General features: G+C 40.8%; 1 protein-coding gene across 1 annotated transcript in view; it reads right to left on the reverse strand.

Annotated features, from left to right (window-relative positions):
• Positions 1-25,265, reverse strand: part of KIF6 (kinesin family member 6) — a 393,563-nt gene that overhangs the window by 219,269 nt on the left and 149,029 nt on the right. The window contains exons 7-9 of the mRNA XM_043907375.1: positions 21,668-21,874; positions 9,509-9,652; positions 8,473-8,559 (exon numbers count right to left, since the gene is read on the reverse strand). Of these exons, the coding sequence (XP_043763310.1) occupies positions 8,473-8,559; positions 9,509-9,652; positions 21,668-21,874 (438 nt within the window). The remainder of the gene's footprint in view (positions 1-8,472; positions 8,560-9,508; positions 9,653-21,667; positions 21,875-25,265) is intronic.

Genomic DNA, 25,265 nt, shown 5'->3' on the forward strand with positions numbered 1-25,265 from the left:
GCTTCCCTTTACTATATATTGCTAAACTGCTCTTCCAGATAGTTATATAAATTTATATTCTCATCAACTGTATATGTAAGTTCCTGCTTCCCCACATTTTGTCACTATGTATGTAGTATTGCCAGACACTAATTTTGCCAATTTGGTAGGTGTAAAATGGTCTCTTTTCTAGTTCTAATCTGTGTTTTCATGATTATTGGTGAGGTTGATGATCATCTTTGTAAATGTATGTTGACTGTTTGAGTTTCCTCTTCTGTGAACTTCTTATTCACCATCTTGCCCATGTTTCAGTTGAATTATTTTTCTTTTCCTTACGGATTTTCAGGCTTCTTTATAAATTCAGGATGTGAACCCTTTGTAAATTTTATGCAATGCCCATATTTTCTCCCAATCTATGTCATGCTTTCCACTTTGTGGTGTTCTTTCTGTGAAACAAAAGTTTTAAATTTCAATGCAATTTCATTATCAACTTATTTTGTTATGAGTTGCATTTCTGTGTTTTCTTTGAGAGCATCATTTTACTTAAAGCCATAGCAATATTTTCCTATAGTGTATGTGCATGCTCAGTACATGTCTGACTCAGTAACTCTGTGGACTGTAGCCCTCCAGGCTCCTCTGTCCATGGAATTTTCCAGGCAATAACACTTGAGGGGGTTACCATTTCCTCCTCCAGGGAATCTTCCCGACCCAGGAATCGAACCCGAGTCTTTTGTTTCTCCTGCATTGCAGGTGGATTCTTTACCACTGTGCCATCTGGGAAGCCTGTATTTCTCTATAAGTTCTTATAAAAGTATTAAAGTTTTGCTTTTTACATTTAGGTTGATTTTACTTTGTAGGAAGTATAAGATATGGATCTAATTTTAATTTGTTTTTATGGCCAACCATGCAAGATTTGCTATTAAAATTCTGTTATGTATTTCCACATATAAGACGTGTCTTTTTCTGGGCTACTGGTTAAAAACATTTGCCTACTTGACTATATGCATGGTAATACCACACTGTTTTAATTACTGTATCTTAAGAAATTTTGGCATCTAGATAGAACAAGTCCTTTCCATCTTGTTCACTTCTGAAATAGACTTGGTTATTCCTGATCATATGCTCTTTCATATAAATTTTAGACTTGGCTTGTAAAATTCTATCAAAGGCTCTTCTCAAATTTCAACTGTAAATGAATTTGAGTAAACGGTTAATTTGATAAGAGATTAAAGTAATACTAATGAATCACTGGGCTTCCCAGGTGGCTTAGTGGTAAAGAATCTGCCTGTTGATGCAGGAGATGCAGGTTTGATCCCTGGATTGGGAAGATCTCCTAGAGAAGGAAATGACAACTCACTCCAGGATTCTTGCCTGGAAGATCCCATGGACACAGGAGCCTGGTGGGCTACAGTCAGTGGGGTCGCAAGAGTTGGACACAACTTAGGGACTGAACAATGCAACATAATGAAATCATTACATCCACAAACATGGTATGGCTTTCCATTGATTCCTTTCAATATAGATTCATAGTCTTCTCTATAAATACCTTATATATCTTTAATTAGATTTTGTTCCTAGAATTTTAAAGTTTTTGTTGCTACTATAAGTGAAATTTTTATAAAATTGCATTTTCTAATTACTGGCTTTTGATGTATAGGAAGGCAATTCATTTTTATGGATTATTTAACAATTACTTTTCTGAACATTATTTTGGTTATCATTTTTTTTGTTATTGAATACTTGGATGTTCTTTTTTTTCTGGGCTTCACTGGGTCTTTATTGCTGCATGTGGGCTCTTCTCTAGTTGTGGCAAGTGGTGGCTACTCTCTTCTTGGGGTACGCAAGTAGAGAGTAGCCTCCTCTCCTTCCCTTGTGGCTTCTGACTGCAGAACACAGGCTCCGGGGCACATGGATGGAGTGGCTGTGGTGCATCGGCTTAACCGCCCCTCAGCATGAAGACTCTTCCTTCCACAAGACCAGGGGTTGAACCTGTGTCTCCTTCACCGGTAGGCAGATTCTTAACCACTGGGCCACCAGGAAGGCCCCACTACTGGATGTTCTAGATGAGCAATCAAATAGTCCACCAGTAATGACCAGTATTCTTTGCAGGTATTCAGCATAGTGATTCAGTATTTTCACAGATTATATTTCTTTACCACTGAAGATCAGGGTCTGTGGAGTCTCTCCTTGATTGATCATCCCAATAAACAGCTTTTCAGGGAAAAAAAATTATTATAAGATAATGGCTATGACCCCCTGTGCTATCCGATATTTCCTTGTTGCTTACCTATTGTATGCATAGTAGTCTGTATCTCTTAATCCCATATCCCTATTTTTTTCTTCTCCCCTCATCAGTGTATTTTATATTAAACAACTTTTTATGATTTTGGATAAGGGATCTATAAGAAGAAAGGCTAAATGTGTTCCTAAAAAGCGGATATAATTTTTACCACTTAAATTTACACTAAACAATTTTTTGTGCCATATTTGGAAAACTTTTAACAATGATTTTGGGTTGTTCAGGATCCCTCCCATCATGCCTGCACTGCCATTATCTGGGTTTAACATGAGTCCATTCACTTATTCAATGGTGGTTTTCCTTGAGCACCTACTTTGTGGCAGACATGGTTCTGGACTCTGGGGAGACAGCAAGGAATAAAACCATCTCTTCTTTCATAAAGCTCAGATTCCGATGGAAAGCAAACATATATAGTTTGATGGACTGGATCTTATTTCATCTGCCTCAACAGGCCTTTCTCATGTTTTGGAAGTAGGAACAAATCCCCAACCTCCTTCCATTTTACCATCTCCAACATGTGATTTTTGGGACAGTTTTTGGGAGAACTTGGCTATTTATTAGCAACGCCTGATGACAGAGTTTAATTAACCATCACAATCCGGTAACTTTTCTAGTAGCCGACATCACAATACCAAGAGGAAGAAAGGAATGCTGCCTTCCAAGGCTGAACTAGTTGTCACAGGGCCGCTGGCCCTTGTGCAAGGTGTGAGAGGAAGTCACACTGCATGTACTGCATCGGGGCGGTTTAGCATGGGGTCCACAGCAGGGCTCTGAGGACTCATGGACCAGGGTCCACATTCTGCTTTCGCTATGTGTATCTCTATATGGCTTTGGGCAGATGACTTAACCTATCTGAAGCTCATTCTCTGCCACTTCCCACTCCTACCTGCTGTGGAATGAGGAAAGTGATACCTCAGAAGCTGAGAGTGATCAGTCAATGAGATTTTATACATGTATGTGTGTAGATACAAGGCCTGGTATAGTGAGTGCCTGGCAGAAGGCTCAGTGAATGGTAGCTGTTATTGCTAAGTATAATTGAATGTTATTACTTCCCTCCTACTAGCTTTACTGAGGTATGATTGACAAATAAAAATTGTATACATTTCCAGTGGTCATGTATGGATGTGAGAGTTGGACTGTGAAGAAAGCTGAGTGCTGAAGAATTGATGCTTTTGAACTTGTGGTGTTGGAGAAGACTCTTGAGAGTCCCTTGGACTGCAAACAGATTCAACCAGTCCATGCTAAAGGAAATCAGTTCTGGGTGTTCATTAGAAGGACTGATGTTGAAGCTGAAACTCCAATACTTTGGCCACCTGATGCGAAGAGCTGACTCATTGGAAAAGACCCTGATGCTGGGAAAGATTGAGGGCAGGAGGAGAAGGGGACGACAGAGGATGAGATGGTTGGATGGCATTGCCGACTCAATGGACATGAGTTTGGGTGGACTCTGGGAGTTGGTGATGGACAAGGAGGCCTGGTGTGCTGCGGTTCATGGGGTCACAAAGAGTCGGACACAACTGAGCAACTGAACTGAACTGAAAGTAAAGAGGAAAAAAAAAAATTACCTCTTTCCTAGCTAGAAACTCCAAGTATAGTGCTTAAGACATTCTTGTCATATTCCTTCTAACATTTCACCTTTAAAATGTTTGCTGTAATTTTTGGTTGATACCCTTAATCGCTCTAAGGATGTTAGCATATATTCATAGTTTGATGAGCCTTTTCAAACTATGGATGAATGTTTAATGTTATCAAATACTTTTTTCTATATCTACTGATGTGGTGATACAATTTTTTTCCTTTAAACTGTAAATGTGATGAGTCACCTTAATTCATGTGATTTTACATTTTAGTAGGAACTACTTCAGATAAACAAAGAGGTATAAATAATACCTTGTACTTACTTCTAAGCTTAAGTGAACATTCAGGTATTGACTACTTAGCTTAAGAGATAAAACACTGCAGACTCTTAGGAAGCCCTTAGCCCTGTAGAGCTTTCCCTAAATGAATTTCCCACTACCACTACCCAAAATCTGGTGTTTATTTTCCCCATCCAGTTGTGTTCTGCGTGGTTTTGAGGACAACTTTTCAATTGTCACGTGTGTTTCATAAAAGCTCTGTACTTCAAATAATGAACAGTAGTGTCAGTTTTTAGAAGCAATTATAAAGGAGATCAGGAAACAACACTTGTCAATTACCAGATTATTCTGTACCAGGAAGACCTCAACATTTGTGCAATTATCAGCTATTAGCTTTTGACTCCTGATTTCTCGTTTCATTAAATCTCTCACAGACCTACATCAAACACATGATAATGTTCATCTTTCTTCAAATTCCTCAAGTTCCTTCAAAGAAAAGTCTCCGCAGCCAAATTTGAAGGGAAAAACCTCCAATGTCTAATATGTTTATTTTTCTTTAGTTATGAAGTAATTTTTGTCTTCAGGCTAATAAGCCCACTCCTGTCTTTCTCCTTTTGCACAGTAATGTTACAGGGAGGCTGGCAGGGTGGGAATAGCAGAGGGATTCATCCTAGGAATTCAGTTCCACTTGTCTTAGGCCTTTGCATCGTGTCTCATTTTTTTCAGGGGGGTGGGGTGGTGCCCTGTGACGCTGGTATGTGAGCAGGGGCTGGCCTGGAAAAAGGGATGTTCCTCACTCACTGGTTTCTCCAGAAGAGAATTCCATCAGGCGAGTTCAGGCTCCCGGAGGCAAGAAGGACAAAATGGTCAGTCCCACTATTCTTCTCTCCTCCTTTCCTTCTATGCTTTGATGGAATGATTTCAGGGAAGGAAGGGCCAACACTCAAGAGGAAGTAATAAGATGGGTAATGGGTGAACTCGAGATTTTCATTTTTTGGAATTTGAGAAATTTGTAAATAAAGTGCCATTAGAAAAATTTTAGATTTTTTTTTTTTTAAATAATGTATACTACCAAACTTTTGCACTCAAGCTTCTCTATGGTGGTCCAACTCTCACATCCATATATGATTACTGGAAACATCATAGCTTTGAAAATATGGACCTTTGTCGGCAAAGTAATGTCTCTGCTTTTTAAGACGCTGTCTAGGAGAATCCCAGGGACGGTGGAGCCTGGTGGACTGCCGTCTATGGGATTGCACAGAGTCGGACACGACTGAAGTGACTTAGCAGCAGCAGCAGCAGGCTTGTCTAGGCTTTTGAACTGTGGTGTTGGAGAAGACTCTTGAGAGTACCTTGGACTGCAAGGAGATCTAACCAGTCCATCCTAAAGGAAATCAGTCCTGAATATTCTTTGGAAGGATTGATGCTTAAGCCGAAACTCCAATAATGTGGCCACCTGATGCAAAGAGCCCATTCATCAGAAAAGACCCTGATGCTGGGAAAGATTGATGGCAGGAGAAGAAGGGGACGACAGAAGATGAGATGGTTGGATGGCATCACTGACTCAACTGACATGAGTTTGAGTGAACTCCGGGAGTTGGTGATGAACAGGGAGGCCTAGCGTGCTGCAGTCCATGGGGTAGCAAGGAGTTGGACATGACTGAACGACTGAACTGATTTGAACTGAGGTTTGTCATAGCTTTTCTTCCAAGGACCAAGCATCTTTTAATTTCATGGCTGCAGCCACCACCTGCAGTGATTTTGGAGCCCAAGTATGTAAAGTCTGTTACTCTTTCCATTGTTTCCCCATCTATTTGACATGAAATGATGGGACCGGATGCCATGATCTTCGGTTTTTGAATGTTGAGTTTTAAGCCAGCTTTTTCACTCTCCTCTTTCACTTTCATCAAGAGGCTTTTTAGTTTCTCTTCACTTTCTGCTTGAGGGTGGTACCATCTGCATATCTGAGGTTATTGATATTTCTCCCGGCAATCTTGATTCCAGCTTGTGATACATTTAGCCCTGCATTTTGCATGATGTACTCTGCATATAAGTTAAATAAGCAGGGTGATAATATACAGCCTTGATGTACTTCTTTTCCAATTTGGAACCAGTCTGTTGTTCCGTGTCTGGTTCTAACTGTTGCTTCTTGACCTGCATACAGGTTTCTCAGGAGGCAGGTAAGGCGGTCTGGTATTCCCATCTCTTTAAGAATTTTTCAGTTTGAGCTTTCCAGTCAAAGGTTTTAGTATAGTCAATGAAGAAGAAGTAGATGTTTTCCTGGAATTCTCTTATTTTTTCTATGATTCAGTGGATGTTGGCAATTTGATCTCTGGTTCCTCTACCTTTTCTAAATCCAACCTGAACATCTGGAAGTTCTTGGTTCACGTACTGTTGAAGCCTAGCTTGGAGGATTCTGAGCATTACCTTGCTAGCATGTGAAATGAGTAAAATTTGCCGTAGTTTGAACATTCTTTGGCACTGCACTTCTTTGGGATCAGAATGAAAACTGAGCTTTTCCAGTCCTATGGCCACTGCTGAGTTTTCCAAATTTTCTGGGATATTGAGCACAGCACTTTAACAGCATTGTCTTTTAGGATTTGAAATAGCTCAACTGGAATTCCATCACCTCTACTAGCTTTGTTTGTAGTGATGCTTCCTAAGGCCCATTTGACTTCACACTCCAAGATGTCTGACTCTAGGTGAGTGATTATACCATCGTGGTTATCTGAGTCATTAAGATCTTTTTTGTGTAGTTCTTCTGTGTATTCTTGCCACCTCTTCTTAACATCTTCTGCTTCTGTGAGGTCCACACCGTTTCTGTCTTCTGTGCCATCTTTCCATAAAGAAGGCTGAGCACTGAAGAATTGATGCTTTTGAACTATGGTGCTGGAGAAGACTCTTGAGAGTCCCATGGACTGCAAGGAGATCCAACCAGCCCATCCTAAAGGAAATCAGTCCTGAATATTCATTGGACAGACTGATGCTTAAGCTGAAACTCCAATACTTTGGCCACCTGATGTGAAGAGCCCACTCATTAGAAAAGACCCTGATGCTGGGAAAGTTTGAAGGCAGGAGGAGAAGGGGATGACAGTGGACAAGATGGTTGGATGCCATCACTGACTCAACAGACATGAGTTTGAGCAAGCTCCAGAAGACGGTGAAGGACAGGGAAGCCTGGCTTGCTCCAGTCCATGGGTTCGCAAAGAGCTGGACATGACTGAGTGACTAAACAATAACCAAGCTTACCCTAGTTTATTTTCTAGAGAAATCTTTTTTTTCTAAAGGGGAGTGATTTAAGAAGTAGTATAATCTTAATTTTGGAGTTTTACAAAATTGAGATATTGTAATTCAACATTTTCCATGTTGGTGCAAATGAATTCCTTGTTTTATTTTATTTGTAGAAGAAGACTAAAAAAAGAAAGAAGACATCTCTGCATTTATAATGAGTAGCTGAATCAGGTAACTTACAAATATCTTTCTTTAAATAAAGCACTTTGATAAAGAAGAATGAACTTTTATAAACATAGAGGCTTAGCTATTTTTCCATGGATACAACCAACTACTAACTTTTAAAAATCTCTAGAATAAGTAAAAGAACAGTTATGCAGAATACTACTCTATTTAATAACCACTGAAAGGCTAGGATCTTTCTAGAAATATAACTGTGTATGATTCCATGTCTGTCCTCAGGACTCTCTGTATCTGACAGGGGGCTGTAGATAACAGCACAGGCCCTGGGGTCAGACTGCCTGTGTCTGAATCCTGTTCTGTGACCTATTAGTAATGCAACTCAGATCAAGTCACTAAATATTCTCATGCTTTCCTTTTGTCACCTATAAGGTAGAGGAAAGTGAAAGTTGCTCAGTCACGTCCAACTCTTTGCAACCCCATGGACTATAGAGTCCATGGAATTCTCCAGGCCAGAATACTGGAGTGGGTAGCCTTTCCCTTCTCCAGGGGATCTTCTCAACACAGGGATCAAACCCAGGTCTCCCACATTGGGGGTGAATTCTTTACCAGCTGAGCCACCAGAGGAGCCCAAGAATACTGGGGTGGGCAGCTTATCCCTTCTCCAGTGGATCTTCCAGACCCAGGAATTGAACTGGGGTCTTCTGCATTGCAGACGGATTCTTTACCAACTGAGATACCAGGGCAGCTCAAGGTAGAGCAGGAGATGTCATCTACTCATGAGGCTGTCGTGAGAATTAAATGATTTTGCACGTTTCTGGTATTTAGAACATCGCCTGGTTATGGGAAGTGAGTGCCCCCCAGGCTTTAGCTAAGCTACATACTTGGATTTTTTTTTTCTTTTAAACATAGTTAAAAGTTGCTTACCAATTTGGGATCGATTTCTTCATTAAGAACAGCTTCATTCTTTATGAGTGCCACTCGTTGTGCAAATCTGCAGGTAGATATAGACTCCTAAGAAAGCAAGATTATGTCCTTAAAGTGTTATTGCACATAGAGAGAAAACAACTTCTGCTCACAGGAAAAATGCATACAACAAAGTTCATAAAACACAATGAGGAAACAGGCTTCCAAATTAGGAAGCTCTTCCCTGGAAATTTATTTTTCATTAAAGTTTTGCTTGAGCTTAATAAAATGACCAATGCCCAAAATGTGGAAGATCTGAGGCTCTAAGTGACAATTGGCATGTGATTTTCTACTATTCTGTCAAACCAGAACCACACTATGCAAAGCAGAATCATAGAAGGCACCACCATCCATAAGCATCATCAAAGGGTACAAAATAAATATATAAAATAAATAAAATAAATAAACAGGCCCCAAAGAGAGGCTTTCCAAGGTATCTCACAATGCACTTGGACCTGGGCCTTGTTTGGAGAGACACCTGGGTACTTCCCGTTTTCCTCTCTTAGAGAAAGCCTGAATCCCATCCATTAAACTGAAATGCTGTGAAATATCAGCTGGCTCTAAAGCCACCTGGGACATTTGGCAGCCAGCCTCTACTGAGGTGTCCTGGTGTGGGGCTCAGGGACACGTCTAGGCTCACATCTTGGTGATGTCTCCAAGGCATCTAAGCAACCAGGAGTAGAGAAGGGTCAGGAGAAGCTGATGGTTTCCTCTCTCAGGTCTCCGGCCAAGGTAAACAACCCATCAGCAGGTCTTCCAAAACGTGTGTACGAAGTTTTCTGCAAACCATCCCTTGCTATATGAACTCAGTTCTCAAAAGGGGGAGTTTCAGCACTGGCACATAACCCAAGGCTCTGAATTCTGGGGGCATCTTTACCTCTGCAGGCACACCCCAGCCCAGCTGAGAAGATGGAGACCCACCCGGGACCCTGAACTCCATCTCACAGACTAGCACAAAAACTCAGACTAAGATCTCCGGAAAGAAGAACCAACGTACGTCGACATTCCTTTTCTCTAAAGAGAGTGTGGCGATCATGGTCGTCATGCAGTTCCCTCCCAGGCTGTCTCTCAGGACGCTGGTCATCATGGAGTTCCGATACGGAATGTGCGAGCGGTGCTTTTCTGAGAGGGCAATGATAACCTGTGGGGAAGGAGAGAAACGGCAGCGTTAACTTAGCAGAAAATGCACAGCTGACAAACACTGATACAAAATGCAGTGACCCCCAAAACTGGGCTCAGGATAATCTTAACAATAGTCAGTACAGTCATGGTGAAGAGGAAATGAAGCAAACGTAGCAAAACCTGTCCAAGATGAATCCTGGAATTGCTGGACAGATGATATAACTTGTACAGAATTGTATATGTTCTCTTTTTCCATCACTGGGACATTTATATTAAAAACTCAAGGGTAAATCATGCCAGATTTTAAAATTCCTGCCAAAACTGGTCTGAATGCCTCTTCCTCAAGGTAAGAGAGACAGAACCCTGAATTAGAACCACAAGAGACAACAGACACCAGATTCTGGCATCAGATTGTCCAGGTCCAGATTCCAGCCTTTCAGGGGCATGTTATTCAGCATTTTGGCTTCAGTGGCCTCATCCGCCAAACATGGAAAAGACAGCATCTACCCTATGAGTAGTTGGGATGATTAGAAGAGTTCAAATGTACAAATTACCTTTGAGTAGAACTAGCCCATAATAAGTGCTGTATGCGTGTTGCCTTTCACTATTAAGTGATGGGCAAGGGGACCTTGATTCAGCTGGAACCTGCTCATCTTGCTCCTCAGGAGTGTCTTAGGTACTTAATGGGAAGGTAGTAGACGAATGTTTGGGAGATGGATGAAGAGATGGTGTGGGTTGTCCCCAAAGGAAGCCACCAGGGTTTCAGGGGTTTCTGGGGAAGATGAATCCAGTGCCAGGATGCCCACTGCAAAGCGCCAGGAATAAATCACCCACAGATGTGACATGTGACTTCAGGGGAATCACCAGGTCTGGGCTCCTGAGAATTCTGCCAACACCTGCCAATGCTCTAGTCTTCCCTATTCCCTGGTGTGTAATTCTCATCACCAGAACTTTCTCTATTCCTTTAGTTACAAAATAAGATGGGAGTATTGCTTTTAAAGGATGCTTTTAGCAAAATCATGTAATGATACCACTGGTCTTCCTTTAAACGAATGACCACAGGTTTTACTGTGAATCAGAAATCCTGTGAGATTTTCTTAAAAATCACTTTTCCACTCTGAGAGATGGACCCTCACACCTTATCCTTTTGTTTCAAACATCTACCCAGTTTCTTCTCCCTGCCTTTGATCTGAGCTGATGGCTGCACACCCTTCTTCTAGGTGTAAGCAGCCTATGAAAGTGAAAGTGAAAGTGAAGTCCCTCAGTGGTGTAGGGACTCTTTGCGACCCTATGGATTGTAGCCCACCAGGTTCCTCTGTCCATGGGATTCTCCAGGCAAGAATACTGGAGTGGGTTGCTATTTCCTTCTCCAGGGGATCTTCCCAACCCAGGGATTGAACACAGGTCTCCCAATTGCAAGCAGGCGCTTCAACCTCTGAGCCACCAGGGAAGTAAGCAGCCTATAGCCACCCCTAAATCCCCCTCACATCCCACCAATCCCCCTCACATCCCACCCTTCCTGCTATTACTGTCTGGCCCTAGCCCAAGTCCAGCCCTCTGTCTCCTCCCTGTTCTCCTTTCACCTATTTTGCTCCTAAAATTAACCCCTTTCTTTGCATTAATTTCTCTCTTTCTCACCTGGATCACACCCATCCTGCAAGCCACAACAGTACTAGACTAAGATGGATCTTGCCAAGGTCACCAGTGACCCCAGTGAACGGAAAGCACTGACCACTATCTTACTAGACCTCTGATTTAAGGAAGGCATCAACATGGGTATTCACTGCTTGTTTGACTATCACACTTTTCTGGGTTTTATTTTTCTTTAAAAATTAGTTAATGAGTGTTTCTTTATCTTCTTTCCAAATGCTTCTTTATCTTCACCTCAATCTATTGAAGTGCTCCAAGGCTCCAGTCCTGGATCCTCATCTTTTTATTATCTATAGTCTCTCCCTGTGTAATCTCATCCACTTCCTTGTTTTTAAATATTAGGTTGGCCAGAAAGTTCATTCAAGTTTTTCCATAACATGCAATGGAAAAACCTGAATGAACTTTTTGGTCAACTCAATATAACCATGTCCCAATGTCTCCCCAGCTTACAGCATCAGCCTCTGCCCCTTCCCTGAGCTACTATCCCTGCGGCAACTCTGTATCTCCACCTGGATGTCTGTTCCTGACTTCCTCTCTCCTTTACCCCCAAGTCTTAGAGACTTTCTCAGATTTTACCCATCATTATTAGTGGTCCCACCATCCACCTATGGCAGAGTCCAAAACTCTAGGCATCATTCTTGAGTTCCCCAATTCCAGCATCCAATTTCTACTAGGTTTACCTGCAAAATACACCCAGGATTGGACCACTTTTCTCACCTGTTTTGCCACTATTACAGTTCAAGCCACCATTGTCCCTTCCTTGGACAACTGCTCCAGGGTCTGAATCAGTCTCCTTGCTTCTCCTTGTGCCCTCCCGTGGTCTCCTCTCTGCAGAGCAGTCAGAGGCATCTTTATGAAACGTAAGTTACATCTGGTCACTGTCCTGCTTACAGCCTCCCGTGTACTTGGTGTGATGACCCAGGCCCTGTGTGCTCGTTCCTGTCTACCTGTCTGACCTCATCTCCTATGGTGCTTTCGTGGCCCACACTGGCTTTGCTGTTGCTGTGCCCGGCCAAATGTCACAGCCTTTGAACTTGTTTCTTTTAACCCGGGATGCTCCTGCCCCAGACTTTCTTACAGCTTCCTGCTTCTTATCAGTCAAGTCTTTGCTCAAGTTTTATTTCCTCACCAGGGTTTTCCCTGAACCTTCTATCAAAAGTAACACTCCAATATCAAGGTTCTTAGTCTATGCTATTTTTTCCTCAAGTAATTTTATTCATTTATTATTTAGTTAAACAAGTAAATTTTATTCATTTAATGGTTTGTTATCTGCTTCCCTACTAGACTTTCTGCTCCACAAGGCAGAAATAAAACACTTGGTTTCTCTTGCTCATGGCTCCATCCCCACTGCCAAGAGCAGTAACCAGTACTTGTGGCAGAAACTAAGCTGTCTTCTTCAGCTCTCATGACAGTCCCCAATCTAGTCCTGCTTCCTACAAAATGTCATTTCCTAGTCTCTCATAGAGCTCACAGTTTGCATGACACCTACCTCCATCAAGCAGAGACACCTGTGTGGGATTTGGAGGTGAGTAAATGGGAGCGGTCCCCTTCATGGATCACAGTCTTGTTGTGGCAAAGGGGCTTGCATAACTCAGTGAACCTATGAGCCATGCCGTGCAGGGTCACCCAAGACAGACAGGTCATAGTGAACAGTTCTGACAAAATGTGGTCCACTAGAGGAGGGAATGGCAAACCACTCCAGTATTCTTGTCACAAGAACCCCATGAGCAGTATGAAAAGGCAAAAGGACGTGAAACTGGAAGATGAGTCTGCAGTCAGAAGATGTCCAATATGCACCTGGGGAAGAGTGGAGGGCAATCACTAAGAGCTCCAGAAAGAATGAAGTAGCTGAGCCAAAGCGGAAATGATGCTCAGTTGTGGATGTGTCTGGTGGTGACTGTAAAGTCCAATGCTGTAAAGAACAGTACTGCATAGGAATCTGGAATGTTAGGTCCACGATTCAAAGTAAATTGGACATGGTCAAGCAGGAGATGGCAAGATTGGATATCAACATCTTAGGAATCAGTGAACTAAAATGGATGGGAATGGGTGAATTTAATTCGGATGACCATTATATTTACTACTGTGGGCAAGAATCCCTTAGAAGAAACGGAGTAGCCCTCATAATCAACAGAAAAGTCTGACCTCAAAAAACAACAGGAAGATCCCAGTTCATTTTCAAAGCAAACCATGCAACATCACAGCAACCCAAGTCTATGCCCCAACCACTGGGGCCCAAGAAGCTGAAGTTGACCAGTTCTATGAAGATCTAGAAGACCTTCTAGAACTAATACTAAAAAAAGATGTTCTTTTTATCATAGGGGATTGGAATGCAAAAATAGGAAGTTGAGAGATACCCACATAACAGGCAAGTTTGGCTTTAGAATACAAAATAAAGCAGGGCTAGAGAAAACAGTTTTGTCAAGAGAACATGCTGACCAGAGGAAACACACTTTTCCAGCAACCCGAGACGACTCTACACATGGACATCAACAGATGATCAATATCAAAATCAGATTGATTGTGCTCTTTGAAGCTGAAGATGAAAAAGCTCTGTACAGTCAGCAGAAACAAGACCTGGAGCTGACTATGGCTCAGATCATCAGCTCCTTTCTGCAAAATTCAGGTTTAATTTGAAGAAAGTAGGGGAAATCACAAGGCCAGGTGACAAACAGATTCAAGGGATTAGATCTGCTAGGGAGAGTGCTTGAAGAACTATGGACAGAAGTTCGTAACATAGTACAGGATGACTAAAACCACCCCCAAGAAAAAGAAATGCAAGAAGGCAAAATGGTTGTCTCAGGAGGCTTTACACATAGCTGAGAAAAGAAGAGAAGTGACAGGCAAGGGAGAAAAAAAAAGATATACCCATCACAATATAGAGTTTTAGAGAATAGCAAGGAGAGACAATAATGAGATTTGGAAAACTCAGCAATGGCCACAGGACTGGAAAAGATCAGTTTTCATTCCAGTCCCAAAGAAGGGCAATGCCAAAGAATGTTCAAACTACCATACAATTGTGCTCATTTCTCTTGCTAGTAAGGGTATGCTCCAAAATCGTTCAAGCTAGGTTTCAGCAGTTTGTGAACCAAGAACTTCCAGATGTACAAACTGGGTTTAAAAAGTGCAGAGGAACCAGAGATTAAGTTGCCAAATCCATTGGATCATAGAGAAAGCAAAGGAATTCCAGAAAAACATCTACTTCTGCTTCATTCACTATGCAAAAGCTTAGTGAATCCATTGTATGGATCATAACGAACTGTGGAAAATTCTTAAAGAATTGGGCATACCAGACCACCTTACCTGTCTCCTGAGAAATCTGTGTGTGGGTCAAGAAGCAACAGCTAGAACCTTATGTGGGACAACTGACTGGTTCAAAATCGGAGAAGGAGTATGACAAAGCTGTGTATTGTCACCCTGCTTGTTTAACTTATATGCAGAGTACATCATGCAAAATGCCAGGCTTGATGAATCACAAGCTGGAATCAAGATTGCAAGGAGAAATATCAACCTAAGATATGCAAATAATATCCCTCTAATGGTAGAAAGTGAAGAGGAACTAAAGAGTTTCTTGATGAGAGTGAAAGAGGAGAGAAAAACCTGGTTTAAAATTCAACATTCAGAAAACTAAGATCAGGGCATCTGGTCCCATCACTTCAAGGCAAATAGAAGGGGAAAAAGTGGAAGCAGTGACAGATTTTATTTTCTTGGGCTCCCAAATCACTGCGGATTGTGACTGCAGCCATGAAATTAAGGTTGCTTGCTCCTTGGAAGGAAAGTTATGACAAGACTATACAGCGTATTAAAAAGCAGAGACATCATTTTGCTGACAAAGATCCGTATAGTCAAAGCTATGGTTTTCCCAGTAGTCATCTACGGATGTGCTGGGCCACAAAGAAGTGCTGAAGAGTTGATGCTTTTGAACTGTGGTGTTGGAGAAGACTCTTGAGAGTCCCTTGAAATGCAAGAAGATCAAACCAGTCAATTCTAAAGGAAATCAACCCTGAATATTTATTGGAAGGACTGTTACTAAAGCTCCAGTTCCAATACTTTGGCCACTTGATGCAAAAGAGCTGATTCATTGGAAAAGAACCTGGGATGATGGGAAAGACTGAAGGCAAAAGGAGAAGGGGATTTCAGAGGATGAGATGGTTGGATGGCATCACTGACTCAATGGACATGAATATGAGCTAACTCTGGGAGATACTGGAGGACAGAGGAGTGCTGCACTCCATGGGGTCACAAAGAGTCAGACATGACTTAGTGACAGAACAACAACAACAGATGAGATTGGAGGCCATAAGTAGGGAGACCATTTTGCAGGAGATTAGTGTGGCAGCTTGACATCTGGTTCTTTCAAGGCAGCTACAGAGAAGTTTCTGAAAACTAGGACCTAATGTCTTACATGTGCAGTGGGGATAACAGCAGTGTTTAACAGAGCCGTTCAGGGGTCTGGTTAGAAGGCTCTCTCAGTTGCTCTGCTCCTAGCTGGGTCATACCCCAGCCCAGTTTTCTAATTTTTCTTGAGATTCTTCATGTTTAATAAACTCTCTGCCACTTAAATTAGCTAGAGTGAATTTCCCAGTTTGCAACTAAGAAATCTGAGTAATATAACATAATCTCAGTACTTTTCTGTTAAGTGAATATGAATGACTGAATGAGTGACTTAATTAGTTTTACCTAGGAAAGCACTGTGAGGGTCATTAGTAGCAGATGTGGGAAAACTAAGTTTCAGTGTAATTGCAAAGTAAGGAATATGGTAGACTACAGTCTGACAGGCAAGGTGGTAGCATGGGACGCTGAGTAGAGCTCTGGATCCTAAGAACCAGGGGACAAATATCTGAAACAGGCAAGGGTGGCCCAAATACCAAATAGAAGACCAAACAGGTGCTGGTCTGACAGATATGCAGAGAGGGAGCATTACTGTTTATGAATCATCAATTAAATATCTAAGAGTTTTCTAAGTACTTAGAAAACATAAAAAAGAAACAGTTATGTAACAAATTCAATAAATACTTTAAAAATGGTTCACATTAAAGCAAATCTTATTAAAAAAAAAAAGAAACCTTTAAAAAAATAAAGAGCTCAGATGTCCATGGAAGATTATCCCCTGAGAAGACTGACAGAGTTACAACTAGCATGGCACCAACAGCTTTCTCTCCTGAATGCAGCAAATTCAGTGGAAGCCAAGTGGAAAGAGACACTCTGAAAAAGCCCCACTCATGCTGGCTAACTGGCAGGGGTGACCCAGATTCTGACTTCTGTGGGAGTGCAGAGCAAACACTCTGTTCCCAGTGGTTTCTCACTTGATATTTGGCCTGACAGAGACCCAGGGTCACCCGAGGAGTGCTCGGTGAGGCTTCTGGTTGGAACAAGTATGCACGGCTCCTTCCTTTTTCTCCAAGGGCTCGATTTCTAGGGCCAAGATGCACCCTGTTATTGTGGCTTAAAATGTTTTCGAGGAGACTTTTTGGAAAAAGTACTACATACACAAGGAAAACTCCAAAACCAACAGTACTCGGGCACTCAGAAACTTACTTACTTTTGAGCATAATAAGGTACATTCAACTCAGAACGACTGTGCCCTGAGAGCAGGTGTAAGGTCTTGCAGTAATGTCCAGGGGGCAGTCACAATCACATGGAATTTCTATACCCAGTGTTGGTTAATTCATGTAAGAATGGTTACCAAACTATCTTTTCCTAGTCTATCTCCATCTTATATATTGAAACTGAGACAGAAAGGATGTAATTAGTCACCAACCTCTACATGAGTTTCTGTGATAGCGTTTAGCTTACTGCACTGTAAGCTCTTATTTATATGCTAGGCTCTTTGACTGAATGACATGGTAGCACAGACTATTTCTCAATCATAAGTCGAGCCCCATTGCCTAACGTAACTGGTAGCACCCAGTGGACACTCAATCACAATTTTCTGAATGAATGAATGAAGCTGATTAAACTAAATTGTGTTATACTTCCAGTCTCATAGCCTCATAATTAAGTCCTTCATAAGGAAACTTTCTTTATAAAAGTCCTTGAATTCTGTTATTTCATCAACAGTATCTGCTCTTTCTTTTTATCATTCTCATTCCCAGGTATTCTCTGGTAGACTCTCACTTGTCTGTCTGTGTAAAATTCCAATATTTGTCTACTGTCCTCTTACAACCTCTATGGCAGCAGCTCCTAGGTTTACTCAACCCCACATACCCATGTGCATACTCTGCATTTTTCCATATTTATGCTCTTCTTTCCTCACATGCTGATCTGTTCTTTCTCTTCCTCTCTCCATTATTTTATGCCATGACCTCCATGAACACACTTGTACATCAGTGTAAAGAGGTAATGGCTGCAGCGATTCAGCCGGTGTCTATGAAACAGATAAATTACATTTGGGGAGCCAAAAGTCAACGACATGTGAATGTCACTGGGACCCTGGGTGAATCAATCCCCCGGTGGGAGCTAAGGGCCGACAGGCTCCCACTTCTCACTGTCTGACATGCCCTGACCCGACCTCCTGGCTGGGCTCACTCCAACTCATTCCTCAGATCTCTGCTTTGCATCAGCCCCAAGAGAACTTTCATTAACTCTCCCCTCTCAGTCTGAGTCCAGTCCCCCATGACAAGCTCTTCTTGCCCCTTGGACTTCCTCTTCAGGTTCCCATCAGGATTACAGTCAGGTTTATTCTTATAATAAGTATCCTTATTCAGATTACTTATTCAAAGTGTGTCCCCCTCCACTGGACTGTGAGGCTTCAGGGTGAGGACCTTTTCCAATTTTGTTCAGCGCTGTGCTCCAGGACCTAGCGCAGTCCTCGGCACATTATTGCTCCATATAAATATCTGTTAAATAAACTAGCTACACAGAAAATCAAATGCCACCATGACTACTTATGGTTGTCATGGTTGATAGTTACAAGGCTGATGGTTACAAGAATTTTGAAGTGAAGAAAGGTAGGGAGAGGAAGAATTTTAATAACAAGTAACAGCTTGCAAAGGTTGTATAGAATGAAGAAAAAAGAAAGGATTAGGAGCAGAACGTTTTTCTTGAATGATTATAATTGGTGAAAATTTTGCTTCAACTAGAAAATATAAATACAATTTCACACAAATGGACAGATCTAATGGGAGTTAAAGGACAATGCTAACATCTGAAACAAGTAGGTATATTTTGAAAAAAAGCACTTTTGAATACAGTTCATTGTGTTTTCATATCAATGTTATATAAACATCCTGTAAAGTAAAAAGATCTGTTAAGTAAAATTAGTATGTAATAGTTGAGCAAGAAGGAGTTCAGGAATGCTGACTATTGTCAGAAACACTATCTGAACAACATGCAGGCCTTAATCTCTGGGCATTGCATCACTGGGATTCATTTAGTCAGAGCCTAATTGTGTGTGCCTTGTTCACAGAGAGTTCCCTTAGGTTTCTTTCAAACTGCTTTCTCAGCCAACTTGACCATTAGAAAGCATTTAACATCAGGACAACATCATTCTCCAAAGGGTTCATTAGGCAGCTTTAAAAAAAGTATTTTTTTCTCAAATCTTTCAGTCTCCAGCATTCATCAACAAATCATTCTGCCTTGCCAATGCTCTCTGTATTTCTCCACTCTAGCTTTTGATCATGTTTCTCTTTTTTTATTCTTGGAATTAGTTGCCATCTTTAACATTCAACTCACAGCGTTTCTACTCACAGAGCTGAAAGGAACTTAAGAAATCTAATTCAAAAAAAAAAAAAAAAGAAATCTAATTCAATTCGCTCCTTTCAGAGAGAATTTTTTTTCTGGAAGATTTATTTAGCAAAATTCAGATGAGCTTTCTTTGCCCTTGAAATAAAACTCAGAAATTAAAAATTGAGCATGCACTAGGACAGACTGTAGTAAACCTGGAGCGGAGACAGGGAGGGAAGCTAGATAAACAGAGCCGTTGTGGGGTCAGAATCACCACCAGATGAAGTCACCACAAGTGGAAAAGATACATTATGGCCTCACAGCTAATCTACCAGCCTGGAACAAACAAGCCATGGAGGGTGTTTCTTATATTCATACCCACTACTAATTTTACAATAAAAACAATAAGCAAAGTAAAAAAAAAAAAAAGCATAGGCTTTGGAGTCAAGCAATTCAAGGTTCAAATCCTTATCTCACCACTAGCTACATGATCTTTCGAAGACCTAGGGAGGACGTGAGTTATAAAAACTGTAAGATGGGGGTAATAATTAATACATCCAGTGCACAACTGTTCCGAGGTTTAAATGAAATGGTTTATACAGAATTATAGTAGCTATCCCAATGTTGATAGCAGCATTATTCACAAGAGCAAAAAGGACGAAAGAAGTCATGTTCATCAACAAAATATGATATATCTATATCTACATTCCCCCTTCATGGATCATGGCCTTGTTGTGGTGAAGGGGTTAGTGCAACTCAATGAAGCTATGAGCAGGCCAGGCAGGGCCATCCAAGACAGACAGGTCACAGTGGAGAGTTCTGACAAAACATGGTCCACAGGAAGGAATGGCAACTCACTCCAGTATTCTTGCTTCAAAAATCCCATGAACAGTATGAAAAGGCAAAAAGATATGACACCAGAAGATGAGCCCCAGGTTCGTAGGTGTCTAATATGCTACTGGGGAAGAGCAGAGAAATAGCTCCAGGAAGAATGAAGTATCTGGGGCAAAGTGGAAATGATGCTCTGTTATCCTGCTTATTTAATTTATATGCAGAGTACATTATGGGAAATGCCAGGCTAGATGAATCACAAGCTGGAATCAAGATTCCTGGGAGAAATATCAACAACCTCAGATATGCAAATGATACCACTCTAATGGCAGAAACTGAAGAGGAAGTAAAGAGTCTCTTGATGAGCATGAAAGAGGAGAGTAAAAAAGCTGGCTTAAAACTCAACTTAGTTAAAAAAACTAAGACCATGATATCTATTTGCCATGAAATGGTCCCATGGTGACTGCAGCCATGAAACTAAAAGATGCTTGCTCCTTAGAAGGAAAGCTATGACAAACCTAGACAGCATATTAAAAAGCAGAGACATCACTTTGCCAACAAAAGTTTGTATAGCCAAACCTGTGGTTTATCCAGTAGTCATGTATGGATGTGAGAGTTGGACCATAAAGAAGGCTGAGTGCCAAAGAAGTGATGCTTTTGAACCATGGTATTGGAGAAGACTCTTGAGAGTCCCTTGGACTGCAAGGAGATCAAAGCAGTCAATCCTAAAGGAAATCAACTGTGAATATTCATTGGAAGGGCTGATGCTGAAGATGAAGTTCCAAAACTTTGGCTACCTGATGGGAAAAGCTGACTCATTGGAAAAGACCCTGATGCTGGGAAAGATTGAGGGCAGGAAGGGGGTGACAGATGATGAGACGATTGGATAGCATCACTGACTCAATGGACATGAGTTTGAGCAAACTCTGGGAGATACTGAAGGACAGGGAAGACTGGCATGCTGCAGTCTATGGGGCTGCAGAGTCAGACATGACTTAGAGACTGAACAACAACAATATCTACACTTCCACACTTTCAATGTAGAGGATGAGGATCGATCCCTGGTTGGGGAATTAAATCCCACATGCCATGGAGCAACTAGGCCCGGGTGCCTCAACTAATGAAGCCGGAGTGCTCTGGAGCCTGTGCTGCAGCTAGCGAGCCTCTGGGCCACAACTAGAGGGTCCACACACTTCAACGAAAGAGCCCATGTGACACAGTGAAGATGCCACATGCCACAGCTAAGACCCAACGCAGCCAAATAAATCAATAACTACTTTAAAAAAGGAAGGACAGTCCAATACATGCAAAAACATGGATGGGTCTTGCAATTATGCTAAGTGAAAGAAATCAGACATGAAAGGACAAACATTGTATAATTCAACTTACAGGAGTATATAGAATAGGCAAATTCATAGCAGCAGAAAGTAGAATAGGCACGATAGGGGCTGGGAGTATAAAGAGATGGGAGTTACTGTTTAATGGGTACAGAGTTTCTGTTTGGGATTATGAGACTTCTGGAAATGGATGGTGGTGATGATTGTACAACATTTTCAATGTACTTGCTGTCACTAAATTGTATACTCAAAAATTAGTAAAGTGGTAAATGTTACATTATATATATTTTGCCACAATATAATATAATTTTATATCATATATGTTTTGTTTTGGGACACAAAACAGGGCAAAAATGCTAGTAAAATGCCTGATGCTATGCACATCGTCAAAAGGAGGGAGGTTCAAGAGGGAGGGGACATATGTATACCTATGGTTGACTCATGGTGATGGCAGAAACCAATACAATATTGTAAAGCAATCATCCTCCAGTTAAAAATAAATAAAATTTATTAAAATGGTAGGTATATGTCATCCTACCCCACCTGTTTACCTGTTCTAAGTAATGAAGGGACAAGTTGATGTACTTGGCCTCTGTCAGAAGCTGGCCTCCAACTCCAGTCTTGGCAACCCGCTCTGAACCAGCCAGGTCCACCAAATGCAGCTTGGCATGTCTCACGGTTGCAGATCCTGGTTCCTTGCTTGACAGGTGAATGGTGAAAATGCAGTGAGAACGGGTTGAAGCTTGGTTCATAGGAGTCTATAATAAATAAGTTGTAAAACAAACATGAACACTGAGAATTTTGGAAGACTATCAACAGATTTAAATTTATATTTCCACTGATAAGACATTTCCTGTGAAGTGAACACTTTCAAATGGAGTAAAGATGCTTGCAGCGGAGATCCTTGATATGAATTACTCCTGAATGACTGATAACAGATATGGGTATGTTCATTCAGAAAGTGAGAGTTTGAGTGAGGCAAAGCTTGGGTCTTCTTAAACAATACAATAAGTTTACCTAATTACATGACCACAGTCCATACCTTAACTTTGGCTAGCCATACTGAAAATGTTCAATGTGAATTTCATAAGAAAAGAGCTGGGAATGGGTGCATTGAGAGTTCATTACACAATTGTAAACACAATCCATGGGCAAGGATACCTAACATCACTGCTACTGCCTAACACTGAACTGGGGCTCCCAGTCAAAATAATAAACAAGAAAAAGATATGAGGCATAGTAATAGAAAATAAATTAAAGTGTCTTATACACAGAAAATATTGTGGTTTACATAGAGAATGCAAGAACATCTACAAATAAACTGTTATGGACTAAAAAAATGAGCACAGTTGTTGGATGAAAGATAAATATGAGAAATCAGTAAAGTTCTAGTAATCCAACAATAATTAATCAGGAAATACATTATTCATAATGGCAACAAAGATGATGAGATAATAAGACATTAATCTTATAAAAGATATGTAATTTACAAGGAAAATGATAAAATAATATTAAAGAATACAAAATGGAAACTTGAAAAATTGAGGTGTCAGATATTAATATACCATTTCATGGATGGGAAAATCCAAAATTAATCTCTGTATTAATCTCTCTCTATTAAGAAATATATTCAGTGCAATTGAAATACAAATGCTGTTGATTTTGTTTACAGCGCAAAGCAAATTAACTCTAAAAATGAGATGGGAGAGCAAATATTGAAAATAAAACCAATTCCGTGAAAGAATAATAAGGAAAAGGGTCTTGTCTTGCTATATATCCAGGGATAATCGTAACACTAGAGTAATTAAAACAGTGTGGTACTGCTGCAGGAGCAGATAAGTAGGTCAGCGAAACATGCTATGCTCATTTAAGGAACTCTGCATAAGGCATGGGTGACATCATAGCACAGAGGAGGAAGGATGGACTTATTAACAAATGGGGTTGGAATAATGGTTGGAATAATGGGCTATCTGTCTTGGAAATGTAAATTTAGATTGCTTTCTCACACTATACACATAAATAAATTCCAGAATGTATAAAGATTTATGTGCAAAATAACACAACTTCTTTTTTTTCTTTTAGTTTAGTGAAGTGATTTATTATACAAAGGAAACAGCCTACTACCTCCCTCTTAGGTCAAAAAACTATTCTGCCAGGCACCCCAGAAGACCCATCCTAATCCTCTTCCCCAAAATAAACATTTTCTTCCTGACTCTGTAGTAATCCCTTCCTTAGATTTTTAGGGTTTTATCATTTAAGTATGCATCCTTAGATACTATAGTTTTAGTTTTGTCCTTAGGTTGTTAGCTTGATAAGTGTTTGATTCTCATTCCAGCCACCTTGATTCCCTTTCCACCCCTTTGTTTTCTTTACAAAGTATCTGCTGAAGAACTTGAGCCACTTGACCAAAGTTTCTCGGTCTGGACTGCCTACGTTCTCATGGGAGAGTTCAACTCGTCCTGTCAGCTCTATTTCTTGGGTATCAGCAGCTGGATTGAGGGCTTGACCAGACTTATGTCCTATCCCTTTAGCAAGGCTACCAGTGGTGGTGCATCTCTTTATCAGGAGATGTCCACAAGTCTGGTTGTTGCTTTTTTGAATGGAATAACACAACTTTAACCTTAATCAAATATAGCAGCATATTGTAATCAACCCAAGGTAGTAATAGACAACCTACGAAGAAACATAAAACACAAAAATGAATGGATTTGAAATACTTGATCAAATAATCCAAAATTAAAGAACTTCTGTGTGATGATATCTGCTGCTGCTGCTGTTTGGTAGCTTAGTTGTGTCTGACTTTTTGCAACTCCATGGACTGCAGCCCGCCAGGCTCCTCTGTCCATGGGATTTCCCAGGCAAGAATCCTGGAGGGGGTTGCCATTTCCCTTTTTTTTTTTTCTGGCTTTTGTTTATTTATTTTTTCCATGTATTTTTATTAGTTGGAAGCTAATTACTTTACAATATTGTAGTGGTTTTTGCCATACATTGACATGAACCAGCCATGGATTTACATGCATTGCCATTTCCTCTTTCAGGGATCTTTCCAACCCAGGGATCGAACCGATGACTCCTGCACTAGCAGGCGGATTCTTTACCACTGAGCCACTTGGGAAGCCATGATATCTACCATGAAGCTAAAAGACTGGGAGGTGATATTAGCAGTATATGCGGCTGACAAAAGATTAGCATTTGAAATACAGAACCCCCACAAAGCAATAAAAGAAAGACAAACAACTCAGAAAAAAATGAGCAAAGGATATGAATATGTACCCTATAAAGAGGAAACCTGAATATGGTCAACACGTCTTTGAAAAAAATGCTCAAGCTTACAAATACTCAAGACAAGTAATTAAAATCTAGCAATTAACTATTTCATCCACCTCTATCAGACCAGAAAAAATGTAAGAAATAAAGTCTAACAAAACAAGTATTTGTAAAGATAATGGAAGTCGAAATAGTATATACAGATGGTGGGACTGCAAATTAAAAATCTTTTTTTTTTTTGAGAGAATTCCCTATGACCCGCAAGCCAGCAATAATAGACTGACTACTGGTGGCTTGGATGGTAAAGAATCTGCCTGCAATGCCGGAGACCTAGGTTCAATCCCTGGGTCAGGAAGATCCCTTGGAAAAGGAAATGGCAACCCATTCCTGTATTCTGGCTTGGAGAATACCATGGACAGAAGAGCCTGGTCTGCTACAGTCTATGGGTGGCAAAGAGTTGGACATGACCGAGCAAACACTTCATTTCACTTCACTAGGAATATTTCCAAAAGGGAAACCTGGGCCAGGGACATGATAGGGGAGGGAGACAGAGACAGACACAAAAGTCAAATGACACTACAGCACTGCTTAGGGCAGCAAGAAGTTGTTGCAAGATGTACAACCTAAATGGACATCTTGCAGTGGAAAGATGAATAAACTAGACTACTTCAAACTACAGAACACTAAAATGCAACAACTTCTGTGTAGGTTGACATTGATTTCTAAAACAGAATGTTGAGGGAAAATGGAAGGTTAGTGATAAAAATACTATGATAAAGTTTAGATAATTAAGAAGGCAATATTATTTAAAAACATTAGCTTGTGGTGCCATAACCTAGGTCATTAAAAGTTTAAAAAATGGACTGAGAGGATATAGCAAAT

The sequence above is a fragment of the Cervus elaphus genome, chromosome 7, assembly GCF_910594005.1.
Source record: "Cervus elaphus chromosome 7, mCerEla1.1, whole genome shotgun sequence".
Classification (NCBI taxonomy): Eukaryota; Metazoa; Chordata; class Mammalia; order Artiodactyla; family Cervidae; genus Cervus; species Cervus elaphus.